Below are 17204 nucleotides of genomic sequence, written 5' to 3' on the forward strand. Positions count from 1 at the left end.
ATATGGCTTCTTCTCCTCCTAAAGTGAACTTTGAAAGATGAGGATCTTGTTAACAATTCATCCCCTCTTCCCGTAGTTTTGTGTATTTACCCTCATGTTCTGTTGGTTTCTGCGGAGTTAATCGCAGTCCTCTTGCTTTGTACCGAGTTCCCCGAGTGAGCTGCTCAGACCTCCTGGTTGGTTTTCCTCATTTCCGTACACGCTGTGACGTTTTCCTGTAGTTGCCTTTCTAGGTGAATGCAGTGGGTTGAGTGGCCTGTTTTCATCTCCGTTCAATTTTAGGCTGTCTTCTCAGTTCCCATCATGAGTCCCCTTTGTTTTCCTTCTGTTATTGATTTCTAATTGGATGGTTTTGAGGTCAAGTGATGTTAGCCACGTGGCAAGTTATCTGGTCTTTGTTGCACTTTGTGGCCTCATAAGCCAGCAGTCAGTCTTCACAAAGTATCAATAAAAAAAGGAGGCATATTAAAATTACTCTCTTTATTGACAGATCTATCAGATCCTCCTTGAAAATCTGCCTTTTTTTTTTTTGAGGCTGTACCTTAGCTACATAGAAATTTGTATTTGTGTGTCTTTCCCAAACAATCAGTTCTTTATTACTATGTAGTGAGCCTCTTTATTATTTATGATGATTATTTATTATTATTTATTAATATAGTATTTATTAATATACATCCTCAGTATTAATCTAGTGGTATCAGCTTTAAAAAAATAATATTTGCCGATTGTGTATTTCTCTTATTCATTCACTTTGAATGCACGTGAGCCATTATGGCTTCAGATGTGCTCTCTCTGACACGGTACATAATGGATTTCCTCGTAGTTCATCTGACGTCCGTCCTCTGGAATGACGAGCTTACCACACGGTATTTGTTCCCATTACTAGTGCATTTGGACTTAATTCCATTATCTTCTCTCCTGCCTTATGTCTACTCTCCCCACCCCCATTCTCCTCCTCTCCACGGTATTGATCAGCTTTCATTATCCCTCTGTTCTCCCACTGTTTATCTGGGAGTGGACACCGTTAATACCTCGGGCATGGCTGATTTATAACATATAAAATTGTTCAGTGTTTCTGCGTGGTCTTGGAATGGTTCTGCTGCTTACAGGCTCTGGCCCTTTAACTCTTACATTAAAATGCCCGCTTTTCTGCGTTTCAACGACAGCTTATTGTTATCAATCCCGATCCTTTACCCACTCAGCAGCTCAGTTTCTCCTTCTTCTGATTTTGGTGTTTTTCATTTATTTTCCTTTTTAAATCACGGTTTATTATATGTGTGTGTTGAGGATTTGACTGCATGTATGTTCATGCCACCGTGTGCACGCCGTGCCCACGGAGGCCAGAAGAAGGCATTGGATCCCCTGGGATTAGAGTTAGAGATGGTTGTGAGCCACCTGCTGGGAATTGAACCCAGGTCCTCTGGAGGAGCAGACAGTGCTCTTAACTGCTGATCCCTCTCTCCAGCCCTTCATTTGTTTTCTTATTCTTCAAAAAAAGTTTCCTTGCTGGATCTCTTCCAGACAGTATCTTGGTGCTAAGTTTCTTCAGTCTTGCTTGAAAAGTCTTCTCTGTACTCTTAGTTGGAAATAAAAATTCAGATAGATCTAGGATTTTAGGGCATACATATTAAAGTGTAAAATTATATATATAATTTTATTTTCTTTCTGCATTTACATTTTGCTGCCGGAAGCCTGTCATTTCTGCATATCTTTTAGTCAAGATTTGATTCATTCACATTTGTTATTGGAAGTGTTTCTGAATTTCTTATAAAATTTTATTGCTCAAACGGAAACTTTTTCTTGCTTTATTTATGCTTTTGTCCAATTTTTCTTTTAGCAAAGGGTGAGTTTTTGATTTTATCATCTCCAATATTTTCAAAAGTGTTTCTATATTTCTTTAAGGTATATCTGTAGAAACCTTCTGAAAACCATGTTTAAATTTTAAACTATGTTTGCCTATTTTTAAACAATTTGAGTGTTTACCAGATGCTAGAGTTAGAAGCATTTGAGTCCTCCCTGAGTACAGGAGGGACCTCAGGTTGCTTGGTTCTCCCTCCCCCCCCTCGCAACCCACTACCTTTCTCTTCTCTCTGGTTTTGATTCATGAAATCTGAACACACAGAGTTGGGTTTCAGTAATTAGAATTTTAAGAATAGATACGTATTTTATTCTTTGAGACATTTTATTTCAGTTTGAGAAGACACAAAATCAACAAAACAATCAGTTGATCTTTCTTCACGTCAATAACAACCAACCTGGAAAATAAATCAAGAAAAGACTCCCATTAACAATTCGAAGAAGAATAAAACACTTGGGAATAAATTCAACTCTAGAGATGAAAGATCTATACACTAAAGACTATAAAATGCTAATAAAAGAAACTGAAGAAGACACAAATATATGGGGAAATAGCCCATATTCACAGATTGAGAGAATGAATAATGCTGCAATATACATAATACCCAAAGTAATATATAGCTTCAGCATATGCTCTGTCAAGATTCTGCCCCAAATGCATCATGGGAACAGGAGGGCAAGAAAAATAAAAGATTCTTAAATGTGTATAGAACCACGAAAGATCTCAAATATCTGAAGTAATCTTTAGCAAAACAGAAGGAAGTCAGAAGCACCACATTTCCTGGTTTCAAATCGCCTGACAATTTATAGTGATTGAAACAGTATGGCACAGGAGGCGTAGCATGTGCTGTATTGTATCAACACACACTCAAAGAGACCAACAAAACGAAACAGGCCATCTAGATGTAAGTCCACGTGAGTATGGGCCACATAGTGTTGATGAGGACGCTAAGAAGACGCCTATGTGATCTCTTCAATGCATGATGCTGGAAAAACTGGTCCCGCACATGTAGCTGCATGAATCAGGACCCTTCTTTTACACCACATAAAATTCAACTCAAAATGAATTAATGTCCCAAATGTAGACCTGGAACTCTAAAGAAAGCAGGGTAAAAAAATACTCCTTGGCAGTGATGATCTTGGCAATGAGTTTCTCAGTCAACTGAAGCAAAAACAAATATCTGTAATGAGAGAAAACTAGAGAGTTTTGCATGGAAAGGAAACAACAAAATGAAAAGGCAGCCCAGAGATGGGAAGAAGCGATCCGCAAACTGATTGTTAATAAAATGGTTACTATCGAAGATATGCAAGGGGCTTATCCAACTCAGTAGCAAGCAAACAGAACAAAAAGAAAGGCCCCAACTAAACAATGGGCCATGACCTGAATAGTCACATCTTCAAAGAAGACATAAGACTGTGAGGACGGGAAAGGTGGTGTAACTGGTGAAATGCTTGTTATGAGAAGTATGGTGAGTTTAATCCACAGAGCCCATGTTAAAACAAATAAACACAAAATAAAACAACATCAACAAAAAACAGGGTCCAGTGGCGTGTAGCTGTAATCCCAGCATTGGGGAGTCAGGCAGAGAGAAGCGGATCCTTGAGGCTTACTGGCCCGTCAGTAAACATGATTGAGTGAGCTCCAGGCTCAGTGAGGAACCCTGTCTTTCTCATACACACAGAAAGAAAAGGTGTAGGGGACCACCACATACCTGTACACCTGTGCACACGCACCCATGCAAACTCGCACCCCGCCGCCACACACACACACACACACACAAATGGCCAGAGTGTTTGAAAGGATGCTCACATTCCCAACAGGGAGTTGAGAATCAAATTCACCCTGAGACCAGGAGGCTTCATCTCACACAGGGATAGGTGCCACCCAGAAGAAGAATAAGAGGTAGTAAGCAATGGCAGGAGCAGCGGAAAGAAGGTCCCTCAGATATCTAAAAGCAAAATCACCCTATCAGCCAGATAAATAAAACCTCTTCCGGTTTTAAACCCAGGGGAAATGAAAGCTACAATTTACAGAGATGTCTGCACCCAGTGTTCATGAAGCACTAGTCGTGTTAGGAGAGATATTAAAGCAAACCATGTCCATCAACTGATGAATAATCAAGTTATGTTTGCATGTAATTAATTGTTATTCAGTCTTGAAAAAGAAGATTTGACATTTGTTATAAAATAAATAAACCTGGAGGATATCAAGTGAAAAAAAAAACCCAGATGGTGGGGGTGTCAAGAATACTGCATGATCTTGCTTGTATGTGGAATAGAAACTTTTAAAGAAAACAGAGGAACAGTTAGAATGGTAGCTAATGGTGAGGGGAAGAGATTTAGGTCAAAGTGCACAACATTGCAGTTGTATAGGATGCATGAAAAATTAAAACTGGTTTATGAGCAGATTTCTGACTATTTTAATGCACAACACCAAACTTCATCTTTTTATCAACTGAAATAAATCTTCAGATGTTTTTTTTCCTATAGTTAAACATTTTCTGACATCTGAAACATAACTGAGAGGTACTGCTTTCATCTTGCTGAGCACAGTCTTCCTATAACCTTAACTTCACTCCCAAAACTCTACACTAAACAAAACAACCCCAATCTCTCAAATGCTCAATTTTCTTTGAATTTACTGTCTTGGAATTAGTATTTATGCTACTGGAAGTAATGGATGTGCTTTTCTACGTTTTCTAAACAATCTGTCTGATGGTGATTGTGTGTGTGTTTCTTCTTGGGTAGATGCAAGATTTCTTTCTTTTCTTTTTTTTTTTTTCATGATATCTATGTGATATCTGGAATGCCTGTTCAGAGAAGAAAGGCACTGTTCACCAGGCCTGACAACCTGAGTTTTGTCTCCAGGACTTACATGGTGGGAGGAGAGAAATGGCCAAGGCAAGTTGTTTTTTACCTCCATACACAACTAAGTAAATAAGTAAATAATCTTTGCTAAGTACCTACATGGTTCAAAAACATTATCTAGATGTGACTATCACATTGTTACTCAGCAAAGAAAAGCTATATTGTTCCGCAGTTTTGTCACTTTTCATGGTTTTTGCACAGGTACCTCTTTCAGGAACTCTCAATTGTTCTGGGAAATACTCCAGGACCTTTGAAGCTCTCCACCTCCTTGCAGCTAGTACAATTTTATCTATGTTGACTCTCCATTTTCTGTTTCCCTTGTGTATCCTTTCTCAACATCGCCCCTTTCTATACTCTTTGTGGGAAGAGTCTTTGTGATTCTTCCATATCATCCAGTCAATCCTCAACAGCGACATACCTGCTTTTACCTACACATCCGTGTGGCGATGCATTCTATCTGTTAAATTCTGTTTCCTTAAAACCTTTCTTGCTTCCTTGATTTATTTCCTGATCAAAGGAGCTCCCTCGATGACCCCATTCCCTTTCCTTTCCTGTTTACGCCATTCTTTTTGCCTTTGGAGTTTACGTCTTCAGAATGTTAAGAAGTTCTCTGAAAGTTTCTCTACAGTTCACAGAGCATCCGTTTCAGTGGATGCTCCTCCCTTGGGTCTTAAAGCTCTGCTCTTTTGTTCTCATACGGTCTCCTTGGGGAAGGAGTCACTACTCTGAAGTGAAGCAGGATGAGTGGGTGGACCTCGGATCCTTGGTCTGTCTACTGGCATGATGTAGGTCCATGGTTGGACGGTCAGCCATGTTTGCTGTCAGCTGTTTCACAGAGGGGAATGTGCTCTACTGAGCTCCTTCCACCCAGCATCCCATCTCTCTGGTACTATGACCTAACATGCCACAGGATAAAGCTCGTTAATAAGACAATCATTACGACCGCATCTTCTCCAGTGAGCTGACTGTTCTTCAATTCTGAAATGAACTGTGTCTTTTTGAGCTAGTCCACCTGCCTCATTGTCTCTCTCACTTTTATGTTTTCCCTTGGAATAAAAAGATACCGAGTGTTAATCTATGAATATAACAATGGAATAAAACTCCTGATAAAGGGGTAAGTTTAAATACTATGTCTATTTAGCAAATGATAGTAGTAGGTTCTCTTCCAGGGCTTATGATCTCAGGTTCTTGGTTAGATAATGGTGCCGAGTATGGATTTCATCATGTGGAGTGGGCCTTAAATCCAAGCAGAAGGAGTTGTTGGTTGCACCCATAAAGCTTGTGACACTACTACACCAGTGGGGCGGTAGATGACTACAAAAAAGCCCAATGTTTTCTGAATACAACAAGGCAGCTGAACAATGAACCCACAGCAGTTATGACAGCACGCTCAAGACCTGTGCAAGCCCAAGCCTGACCAAGTTCTAGCATGGAGAAGGAAGGTAGGCTCAGAGTCCCTCCTGCAGCTGAAGAGGTATTGATAATTTAACAGCTCCTGGGAGAGGGGGAGTCAGTTTTCTCAGAGAGTGTGGCCATTGATAATTTTGCCATGCTCCAGTTGAAGGACACATATACAAAACTATATGGGTAGCACAAACTGGGAGTGATAGGTTAAAAAAAAAAAGAAAATGAAATAAATAAATGGCACAAAGTTAGGTAGGGAAGGGGAGAATAGATCTGGAAGGAAATAGGAGAGGGTGGGATATATGATCAAAACGCACTGTATGAAATTCTCAAAGAACACACACACACACACACACACACACACACACACACACACACACCTTTAAAGCAACTTGTTTTTAAGGAAGAGAATTTGGCATATGGCATACATGCGCTTGATCTTTTTTTTTTTTTCAATCCTACTTCATCTACCTTGAAAGTGTTGTCAGTTCCTTTCACGTCTGGCAATGAGGTTGCCTGTCAGTGTTTGTTACCTTGTTATGTAAATCCTCATATGCAGCGTTTGTATCTGTTGGGAAATTAGCCCTGAGACAGAAGAAGCAGCTTTTCTGGATAGAAAAGCCTCTTTGCAGAGGCCATTTTGGATAGGAAGTCCGAGGGTGCACTTTGGTCCTTTATCTCTCTTCCCAGGAAGATGGACAATCCTAGGGATTCTAAAGAAAGAGACTGGATTTCAGACATTACTGGGTATCCCCGCAACGCTGTAAGAAACTGGCCTAGAATTGCTGCTGAGTGAATGCATGAAGAACAAAGGGGGCAGAGGAAGTTTTTCATTATTTGTCTATCATCCACTCAAATGAATCTTAAAGTGTGCACATGCCTCTCAGAAAAGAATTAATGAAGAATGTGTCTCGCAGCTAAAGGATCTAATTAAAAGTAGCCCAGGTCACAGAGCATGTAACAAAAGCAGTGCTTTATAAGTAGAACATATTTTAAAAGGAAAAGACAGGATGTGGGAGCAACAGTGTTCGCAGATACAAGCACACAGGTGGTCTCTCTCCAGGCAGCTAGCTCTGCTCCTCTCTGAGCTAACAGGTGGAATAAAGACACAGGTTGAGAATATTATGAAAAGTGTGTGAATTGGGGCAGATCAGGACCTTTCTAACCAGGTAGCTTTGTGACGAGAATTATGCAGTTGCTTTCACCAGAAACACTTTACAATCAGGAGACCCTAAACCGTTTAGTTCAAGTAGTGAACCGGTTAGCTTCCCCCAACCCTCCAGCCAGAAGGGCCTCTGAGTCTTCGTGAAAGGGTTCAGTCCCTTCTTGGGTGCCCGAGAGGCCTCAGCTGCTGGCCTTTATAGGGCACATCTGTCACTCTGAAGGAATGATTTAGTGATATTAAATAGTGCAGTGATTGATCAAGAGAACAAGTGAGCATTTGACATCAGAGAAGGAAAAAAAAATAGCCAAGGTGTGGCAGTAGGATAAAATATGTCCCCAGGTTTGGAGTCTCACACCAGTCATGGTGTTTGGGGTATTTGGGGTATAACTCATTGAAAAAGAAGGATCAATGCACTCTACAGGATAAAAACAAACAACAACAAAAACCTGAAAGACAATCCAAAACAACCAAAACACCCCCCCCCCCCCAAATCCCAAAATGTGATTAAAATGTCCAGGGAAAGTCCATTTCTTCAGCTACCAAGGAGATTAACAGGCAGCCACAAACTGAGGTTCTTCTCACTGAAAATGTCGGCAGATTCTAGAAATCATGCTTGTTGCCATCGTCCTCAAGGAGTTGGCATTACCACCGTAGCAATCTCAAAGCTGGGGACCAGCCATCTATTACCTGTCCTCACCGTCTTCTTTCCATGCAGAATATTCCCTTTGAATAGGAAGGACTTTCCAGTGCAGGCACCACAAAAACCAAAAGAGATGGGGATAGAAGCCCTGTCCCTGGGCTGCTCTGGTGTATCACCTCCCAGCTGTCCCTAGGGGACGGTCTGGAGCAATCTGAAACCCTTGGACCAAGCTCTACTTAGTAAAGGGAGGCAGAGCTATTGGACCACTCTGGGGGCTCTTTGGCTCCTCCTGTTTCCCACTGATTTAAACTCCCCAGGGGTGAGGCCAGGAGACTGGTATTTTCAGAGAGCTCAGCAGGTGCTTCGGGAACGGGATGAAAGACCTAGCAGGGTTCTTTTTGGACGCCTGTACTTGGTGTCCTCCAAGGCACCTCCGAGGTGTGACATTTCACAGGTGAATAATGTCCTTTCTATCTGCAGCCAGATCAGGGAGAGCTACTGAGTACACACAGAGATGTAGCCGGAAGATGGGATGAGAGGGGCAGCAGGAAAGGCCCCTTGACAGGGGGGGGTTGGAGCAGAAAGAGAAGGCAGGAAATTCAACTCAATTCGTTTTGGTTCTGTAAATAAACATCCTACACGGTGCTCAACAAACCAGCGCTGTTTTGAGCATGATTACCCACAGCAGCTTCTCTGTTTTGTTGTCCCCAAGTCCTCTGACAGCCGAGCGCGCCATCGCCTATTTCTTTATTGTCATTCCTCCACCATTTAATAAGTTCCCTGTCCATCATGTCCCCAAGTCTCCTCCAGGGTGTGCCCGTTGCATTGTAAATACTCAGTAAATATAGGTGGGTGAGTGTGCGACCAGCTGAGGTGTGGCACGGAAGCAGTGAGGAGCCAATCACTGCAGGCCAAGAGAGGGCCTAGCAAAAACTAGGATGAGAACACAGTTCTAGGGATCCTGTGCTGAAATCTGGAGGCCCATGCCAGAGCGGCCTGTCTTTCTTCAGGACACAGTTGAGGAGCCTCCGGGCTGATATGCTATGAAGAGACAAGACCAAGATCACTTCAAGATAGATTAAGTTAGCAGCAGCACTCAGCGGGGTTACAGAGAACAGGAGCTGGGTGGCCATTCAGAGATTCTTCAGTTGTCTAGAGAAGGCAGTGTGACACAGAACTGAGCCAGACCTACAGGCTTGGGACAAAGGTTAAGGAAGAGGAAATGGGAAAGGAGATTTTGCTGGGTGTGCTTGGTGGGTGGGGGGGGGGAAGAGTCTGAAAACCACTCCTGCATGCACCTACCACCTATCATCCATCTGCTGTCATCCACTAACATGCTCTTCCATCTGCTTGTTATCCATCCCATCCATCCATCCATCCATCCATCCATCCATCCATCCATCCATCCATAGGGATGGCTGCAGGTAGAAGAGCGGGTGAAGCTGCTGAGCAGTAGGTCATGGGTGCAAGGAGGGGTGGGGCTTCAAGGAAAGAGCTTTGGGTATTCCTCTCTTAGGAGCTGAAGGAGATAAGGAGGAAGAGCAAGAAAAGTAAGTCACGTAGGCAGTGAGATCGGATGGCTGAAAGTGACACGAAAGCTGCAGAAGATCCAGTAATCACCCATGTCAGAGTGGGGCATCCCTCGCTTCTGAGGCCTCAAGACACAGTTGATGCTGTGGGGGTCAGCGGGCAGCTGAGGTGGCATTGGAGAGGAGGAAGTGGAGGAGGTTATGGCATCTTCTTTTCAGGTTCTGAGGATGGGCAAGTCAAAGCCTAAGAAACAAGAGTCTGTCGGAAGCGGGGGACATGGGTGCAGCTGAGGCTGAGGGGAACAGGAGACAGCACCTGTAAAAGACAGATGAAATATGCAGGGTGTGGAATCGATGTGACTAAGTCCCAGAAAGAGAGCGGGCCAGATGTTAACCTCTTAACTCCTGGGAAAGGTTTGAGGAGCACCCCTAACCCTGTCAGAAGCCTGAGGATGAGGGAGGAGGCAAGGACCTTCTGTTGCACAACCTCTCACAAGCCTCAAGGCCAGGGCCTGACCTGAAACAGTCGGACCCTCTCAACTAATGGAGCACTGTCATCGGAACTGATGGCGGGGAAACCACTCCTATTTCTCCTGCGGCTGCAGCACCCAGTCCTTTCTAAGACCTGGTCCAAAACAAGATGTCTTTCTCTGGCTCCATGCCTCACAAAACCCCAACCCCTTTCTACCGGCTGTCAGACTTCCAGCTGTTTCTTTAGAGCTAGCCCTGTAACTTCAAGTCTAACCACCATGACTGTCTTCTGAGGACAGGCCCCGCAGTGGACACTCAGAGACACACCGGGGAAGAGACTCTTGGAGACACGCAGCTAAGGATATGATAGGAAGTCGGTCGGGTCTGCTGTCTAGCCCTGAGCAGCAAAGGCTCAAAGCCACACTTACCCATTCCACAGAGGCATGCAAAGAGGCGCTGTTAGGGCAGCAGGGATTCTGAGTGAACAAAAACAGACAAGAGTCAACAATAAACAAACTTGATTAGTAAAGTACTGTAGAGAGGAGGCATACTCTACATACTCAGGGGTAGTCAGGAGTAGCTGTGGGATGTCTGTAAAGGTAAAGGACCTCAATTGACTTCTTGGCCGAGCCCCCTCCTTTCCAGCCGGGGGAATGAGGGTGCGAGGATGCAGTTCTCCGATATCACCACGAGGGGGAGCGCGGTCCCCTCCTAGCGCCTTTCCAACCCTCCCGCACAGCCTTGCAAGCAAAAGTTTTTCTTAAACTAACAATGCCAGTGTAAGGAGGTGCTCGCGCCTGATTGGATGAGGGAATTTTGCAGGTTTGATTCCTTGATTGGACAGGAGGTGTTAGGGGTGGAGAGAGAGCTGATGGTGGGGGATCCCACTCCCTCCCCCGTCAGTCTGGCCCGCTCTGTCCTCCCGTAGGCTCCGCTGTAGCTCGCAATGTGACACCAGGACGCACACGCTCTCGCGCGCTCTCCCAGGCTCGCTCTCCTTCACCCGCTCTCACACACGCACGCACACACCCACCTCTCCCATAAACACACACACACACATGCACACCCACATCCACGCGCGCCCTCACCGCCCCACGCGCGTACACTCCCGCCCACGCCCACACCGAGCTCCGGGGAGTCCGGTCCCGGCCAGAGCGCGAAAGGACACGGAGAAGCCACCCGCCGGGAGCGCAGCGGCGCCCCGGGACGCGGCGCGTCTCGGCTGGGGCTCGGCCTGGGGGCCGCTGGCCGGCGATGGCCCTGGATTGCGTGCTGCTGCTCCTCCTGGCATCCGCAGTGGCCGCGATGGAAGGTAACGTACCCTTTAGCGGCGCAACTTGGCGGCTGGCGGCTGCCAGTTCCTGGGTGCCGCGCGCTTCGCGGGGCTCCTTTGACTGCTCAGGGTCCTTTGACTGCACCCCGGTACCCGAGGGCAAGGCTGTTCCGGAGCCTGGGTGGAGATGGAGCACGGGGCTGGCTTGGTACCCACAGGCATGCCCTGGGCCGACCCTGGGCGCCCGCGGATGGTTCGCGGAGTCTCTCGGCTCCCGCGCCCCCGTGTTCCCAGACTACAGGATCCCGGACATCTCCGGCTCGGAGAGCCTGGATCCCGCTGCATTGCGGTGCAAGCTCCTTAGCTCCGGGCGAAGCTGGTCTGGGAAGGGATCCCTCTGGCCATTGGGCTCCCAGAGTCGGCACCTGAGGCTCTTTCTACCCTGGCCTGGATGCTCCGGGGAGCGGTGGCGTGCTGCCTCCTTTTCTCCAGCTCGCTCGCAGTCTGAGGCTTCTGGACTCTGGGCTCGCAAGGCAAGAGCTGTGCGCAGGGGATGAATCGCAGAAGCTCTAGCTGGTACCCCGCAACTGGCTGCCAAGCGAGAGGGACCAAATTCGTTGACCGCACCCTGGGTGGGGTGAGGTGGGGGAGATCCGTCCGAGAACCTGCCCGGCTGCAGTCTTCCAGGGACAGCAAGCGCGCACCTTTCTCGCCTTCTGGGCTTTGGAGCAGGGGTGGGTTTGGGTGAGTGCTGGTCGTGCCTAAACTCGTCCGTGGGGGAGAAGAGACTGCGTGGCCGTGAGTCCCCAAGCCGAGACACCATCCCTGCTGGTTCAGCGTGGTTTGTGCCTCCGGCTGGTGGCCAACCGAGCCCGCTCAGCGGACCCCTTGCTTGCCCAGCGTCCCGGGGAGCCCAGGCGCCCAAGGCGCCCGCGAATCCCCGTGGGAAATCCCTCCTCACCTCCCCGCCTCCCGCCCCCTTCCCCGCCCCCAATCTTCCCAAGGGAGCCGCCGCCGCTGCCACCACAGGGACGCATCTCAGCAGGGGAGCAGAGTTAGTTACCTCGAAGGGAGCAGCTCTGGGGGCGAGGCTCTACCAGGTTGCAGGGTCCAGGCGAAACTGACTCAGTGGAAACTCCAGACCGACGTTGGTCCGGCGATCCTGACTCCTTTCAGAAAGCACTGCCCATCGTTTCCAAGAGAAACTGGCATATACCCCATGCCCCACCTGGTCGTAGCGTGTCTTTAGCCATGGCAAAGACTATCACTGCCCGGGCCCCGTGGAGATGGTGAATGGAGGAGCAGCAATGAATGCATAGAAAGCTCTCTTACTTTCCTCCTAGGTGGCTTTTTTGTGTGCTCCCAACCCCCTGCTGCCTTTGCCAGGCTGCTTGTCTTCGTGGGTGAGAGAGAGAGAGAGAGAGAGAGAGAGGAAGAGAGAGAGAGAGAGAGAGACTGACTTTTGGAATGTGCATGGTTTAGACTAGCATGGAGCCGGTCAGCATCCCAGTGTAGGCCTGGGGTTGACTCTTCTGGAGACACGTGTAAAAGCGGTTGAAACAGAAGGAAATAGATGCCAATCGGCAACAAAGCCGGGGTGAGAGCCGTTGCGGGGCGGGGTGGCCTGCAGGGCTGTGTGAGCCTCGTGTCACTGGCCTAAGGCTGGTCAGGTCCGATGCTGCTGCGCACAGCGCCTCGGCAGGGGTCAGGGATTCGGTCTCAGCGAACAGACAGATGTCCACTTTCAGAAGTCTGCTTTTGGCTTCAAGTCTCAGCAGATGCAGGAGGGAGCACATGTATCTGCGAAATAGTTTGCAGAGCAACGTGTGGGAATAAATCAGGCACCAGGACACATTCCTCCTGAAACACTTTTTCTCTTCTCCTGACTAGCCCTTTGCCTTCACCGAGGAGCTGCTCATAGGTGCCATTGTGTGCACCCAGCCTGGTGTGCAGAGCCATGGCATCCAGGCCTGCTGGCAGGGTCCACGTCAGCGCTGTGGCCCCTCTCTCGGTGTAGGGGTGGGGAACTTTACCAGCTGCTTGTCAGGAAAGGCTTAGCCTGTGGATGGAAAATCTCCGGAAGGGTTAAAAGAAATACCACATTCAGCAGAATATTAAAGCAGCCTCTTGTCCCTGCTCAGCGCGCAGGGGCAGAACGCACCACTCCCTCCCTCCTTTCCTCCGAATGACAACAGGCAGGTTCATTTTCTCCTCTCCACTCGCAGAGCTGCCTTCCCGCCTGCCTGGCTGGGTTGGGGCCAGCCTCATTTGGTTTGTGATGAGTACAGAATACTTCTCAGAGGAGTGGATCAATGAGCTGCCTACACAGATGGGCAGGGCCCTCCCCAAACTCTGCTCTCTCCTTGGTGATTTCAGCCACTTCTGTGTCTGTCCTCTTCTCGGGAATCTCTGGGATGGATTTCAGGCAGGTTCTCTGTTTAAGCTTGTGCCGGTACAAAAGAGCAGTGCCTGTCACTCGTGGTCCAGATAAGGAGATGAGGGTGAAGGAAGGCAGGTCCTGATGTGACCTATGCCCAGGCGAGGAAAAAGGATAAGAAAGACAGGAGGGAGGGAGGGAGAGGGAGAGGGAGGGAGGGAGAGAGGGGGAAAGAGTGGGTGTGTACCTTGTCTGAGGGCAGGGTCTGGATGCCGGTGGAGGGGCTCTAATTCACATGCCATCAGACAGGAAGCTGGTTGGTCCTTATATGGGAAAACTGAAAGAGAGGGCCTTTCCCCTTTTCCCGCCTGCCTGTCTCCCTTTCCAGCCAGTCTGCTCTGTCGGGTGGCAGGAGGATACAAGCAGTGCAGGGAGAGGACTTGCTGGGGCTTCCCGGGTTGGTTTTCAGAGGGGATAGAGATAGATGGTGAAAGATGCCGGCATCCTCTGGGCTTCTGGACAAGGCCTCCTGACAAACACCTGCTTCTTTAAGCCTTTGCCTTTTCGTTCTGGTCAGGACATGACTCCTGGCTTTTGTCTCTAACTCTGTCACTTGAAGACTATCATCCAGACCACGTTGACTCAGCGCCTTCACTATCTAGCAGATTAAGGACCCACTCGTTCCTACCTTAGATGCTGGAACCAGTGGTATGCATTCTGAGAACATACTTTGTACTGTGTCAAACAGATACTACTACCACGATTATTGCTATTAAAGAGACACCTGTATAAGTTGAAAAAAATCATCTATAGTAAGTCTGAAAAAGTTCTTTCTAGCACAAAGACTCAAGAACATGCAGCAGGGGCCATGGGGAAGAGGCAATTTTGAAAACCCAAAGAGGGGACACCCACAGGCAGGAAGGGGTTCTAAGATGTCTGGAAGCCAGCGTGTACCCAGGCAGCTTGTCGAAGGCTCTTGGCTCCAAGTGCAGCAGGTCTGGATGGGCTACGGATGTTTGCACCTTCTTAGAAGATCCTGGAGCAGGGGCGTCCTGGAAATGCTGCCAGGGGAATAGGCCCGCATTAGAATGCAGTCCAAAATTTCATACTTTTTAGTCCGAACTGACTGAGTTGGAATGGCTTAGGGCATCTGCAGTTTTAACAAGCTGTTTGATGATTGAGAGTAAGGCAGCCTAGTGCCAGTGAGAAGTATTCTGAGACACACATACACACACACACAAAGAGAGAGAGAGAGAGAGAGAGAGAGAGAGAGAGCCCTCCGTCAGCCTTTACAACATCCTCCCAAATATGTATTATTTTTATGATTAAGCCCTGTCCCATTTTACAGTTGAGAAGCCTGAGGCACACAACAATCATATTAATATTTGATGAAGATGCCTGCCTGGTAAGTGGTTGTGAGCCAGAATGTGAACTCAGGCAGTCAGGATGTAGAGTCCATGCTCTTACCCACAGCTCCCAGTCCCACCTCCAGCGTAGGGCTTACGCGCAGCAGGTTCAGCCAGCATTCATGGGTGGGAAGAGCTTGCTGCCAGCTCAGCCAGTGGCTGTTGGGGGATGCCATGTTTCTATGGTCTTGGAGAAGAGATAGAGAAATGACTCCACACTGAAGATAAATTGCCAGTTCACACAAAGCTCGCCAATGCCTCTCCCTCCTGCCTCCCCTCTGGACACACAGAGACCAGTGGCTCAAAGGAGATGGCCCAGGCCCTTACTTGACTCCACATGACCCGTCTGGAGCACACCGCTCACCTAGATTCCGGGAGTCTGCTCCTTGGAGAAGATCCCTCGATTTCTCCCTCTTCTGCACTAGCCACTTAAGGAACCTGAATATTTCTATTAAATTTCCCTGTCTCCAAAGATGGTGGAGAAACAGAGCATTGGATGTCTGCCCTTCTGAGGAAATTACTATAATAATAAAGTAATGCCTTGGGAGAGATTTCATATTTAAAAGAAAAATTTTGCATGCGAAATGCCTCGGCTCTGTCTGCAGACTGCGTTTCGGTTGCAGCTATAGGTGGGGCCTTTGGGTTGGACTGTTCAATTGCACTCGCTCTGAGAGTGTCTGGCTCGGGGACATCGGCGCCATCAAAAATCCCTGATAATTTAGGACCGCCGTGCTGGTTTGCTGGCCGTATCTGTGAAGGTCAAATTGTAGAGGACAAATAATCCAAGGAGTTCTGTAGGACAGCGGGTGAGTCCTTTGTGTATGGGAATCCACTTTCCATTGGAACTGAAGCTCAGGAATCGGACACACGATCACGCTCCCCGGTCCCGTGCCTCAGTTTCCTCAGTGTTGAATTAGACTGGGAGGGAGGACCATGTAGAGAGAATAGCAGAAGCGAGGAGCTGGGCACCCCAGGGCTAAAGCAGCCTCTGAAGTGGTAGTGGGCGGATTGAGAATTGCAGATAGACTCCTGTGAGGGGCAAGGTGACCCCTGGGGAATGGAGGCTGGGGCATGGACCCTCACAGGCATTTGAGCATTCTGCTGTGGTCACCTCTGGCCTTCAGTGTCTAGCCATCCTAGACTAATGAGGAGGAGGAGCTTGCTCAGCATCAAGAAGGGCCTTGGCCCAGCACTCCCACAGAGCAGACCATGCTCTAGGTACCTCCACAGGCTAGCAGGAAGCTCAGGCCTCTGTAGGAAGTGCAGGCAACGTGGTACCGTGGTCCCTACTGACACCGTGTGGAATTGTCTGCCCGCTCCCGCTCAGTGACATTAGCTTTTTGTTCGTCTCTTATTTCTTTAGTGAGTTTTCGTCTCCACCCCAGCCTCGCAAATGGGTCCCGTGTTACTTTTTGTGATGCTGTGGTGCAAGCAGCTGGCATAGACAACTGAAAGTAGGGAGCATTTCTTTTCCTCATGTTTGGGAGGTTTGGGAGCACCTCTAGGGGAAGGCTTGTGGAGCAGTCCACATCGTGATGGAGGAAGAGGGAGCAGAGCAGGGGAGAAATCTGCCACTGGGCTAGCCTTCTTCCCTCTCCTCCCCTCCCCTCCCCTCTCCTGTCCTTAGGTCAGTGCCCTCAGCCCATAGTGCCACCCATGATGTCCCCCTCAGTTAATCTTCTCCGGAGAGGCATACCACTTCATCGTCTTTCACCAATCCCATCGCAGAGCTGATCAAGCTGGCCCTGCATTCACCCCTCCACGGTATGTTTCATCCTGCTGTAGTGGTCTGCTCCCAGAGCAACTTCCACATCTGTCCTCTTACTTGCTAGCAAGTGTGGAAGGAGCATTAGGTCTGGAAGGATGGCCCCACGCTGAAGACGAGGGGACCTTTGCTGCACCTGATGGCGTACTCGCTAAAGGGAACAAAAGGGATGGAGGAGCAGGCCCTGCCTCTCTCTCTCTCCCTGTCATCACCAGCACAGATGTTTCCCCAGGTCAGGTGAAATCTCAGCAGCTGCGGACGACACACCATTAACAGCTGCTTAAGGAGGCCACGCGGAGAAGGCTCCCCCAGTCGTCTCTGTGGCAGAACTGGGCCTACGTGAAAACATCTAGGAGATTTCCCCGAGAATTACCAGGACTCATTTCTGCCCACAGACCGCACCTGAGGCCCCCGTGTCTCTCTCATCTCTCCCCTCCTGCTTTCTGGCA

The 17204-nt window shown here is 48.2% G+C and overlaps 1 protein-coding gene and 1 long non-coding RNA gene across 3 annotated transcripts in view; one reads left to right on the forward strand and one right to left on the reverse strand.

Moving 5' to 3' along the window:
• Nucleotides 1-2127: 2127 nt before the first annotated feature.
• On the reverse strand, nucleotides 2128-12573 carry LOC132654673 (uncharacterized). Of its 2 annotated transcripts, XR_009592344.1 has the most exons (5): nucleotides 12271-12573; nucleotides 11256-11798; nucleotides 10363-10410; nucleotides 6663-6842; nucleotides 2128-2255 (listed from the first exon to the last, which is right to left on the reverse strand). It is a non-coding gene; the product is annotated as an uncharacterized LOC132654673 (long non-coding RNA). The 2 variants fall into 2 exon arrangements; XR_009592343.1 differs by lacking the exon at nucleotides 12271-12573 and having other exon boundaries at nucleotides 11256-12158.
• The window catches only part of Ephb1 (EPH receptor B1), a 421622-nt gene continuing 415206 nt past the window's right edge, over nucleotides 10789-17204 (forward strand). The window contains exon 1 of the mRNA XM_060385432.1: nucleotides 10789-11246. Coding sequence (XP_060241415.1) covers nucleotides 11189-11246 — 58 coding nt within the window. The 5' untranslated portion in view covers nucleotides 10789-11188. The remainder of the gene's footprint in view (nucleotides 11247-17204) is intronic.

This window comes from Meriones unguiculatus, chromosome 6 (assembly GCF_030254825.1).
Source record: "Meriones unguiculatus strain TT.TT164.6M chromosome 6, Bangor_MerUng_6.1, whole genome shotgun sequence".
In the NCBI taxonomy this organism is placed as follows: domain Eukaryota; kingdom Metazoa; phylum Chordata; class Mammalia; order Rodentia; family Muridae; genus Meriones; species Meriones unguiculatus.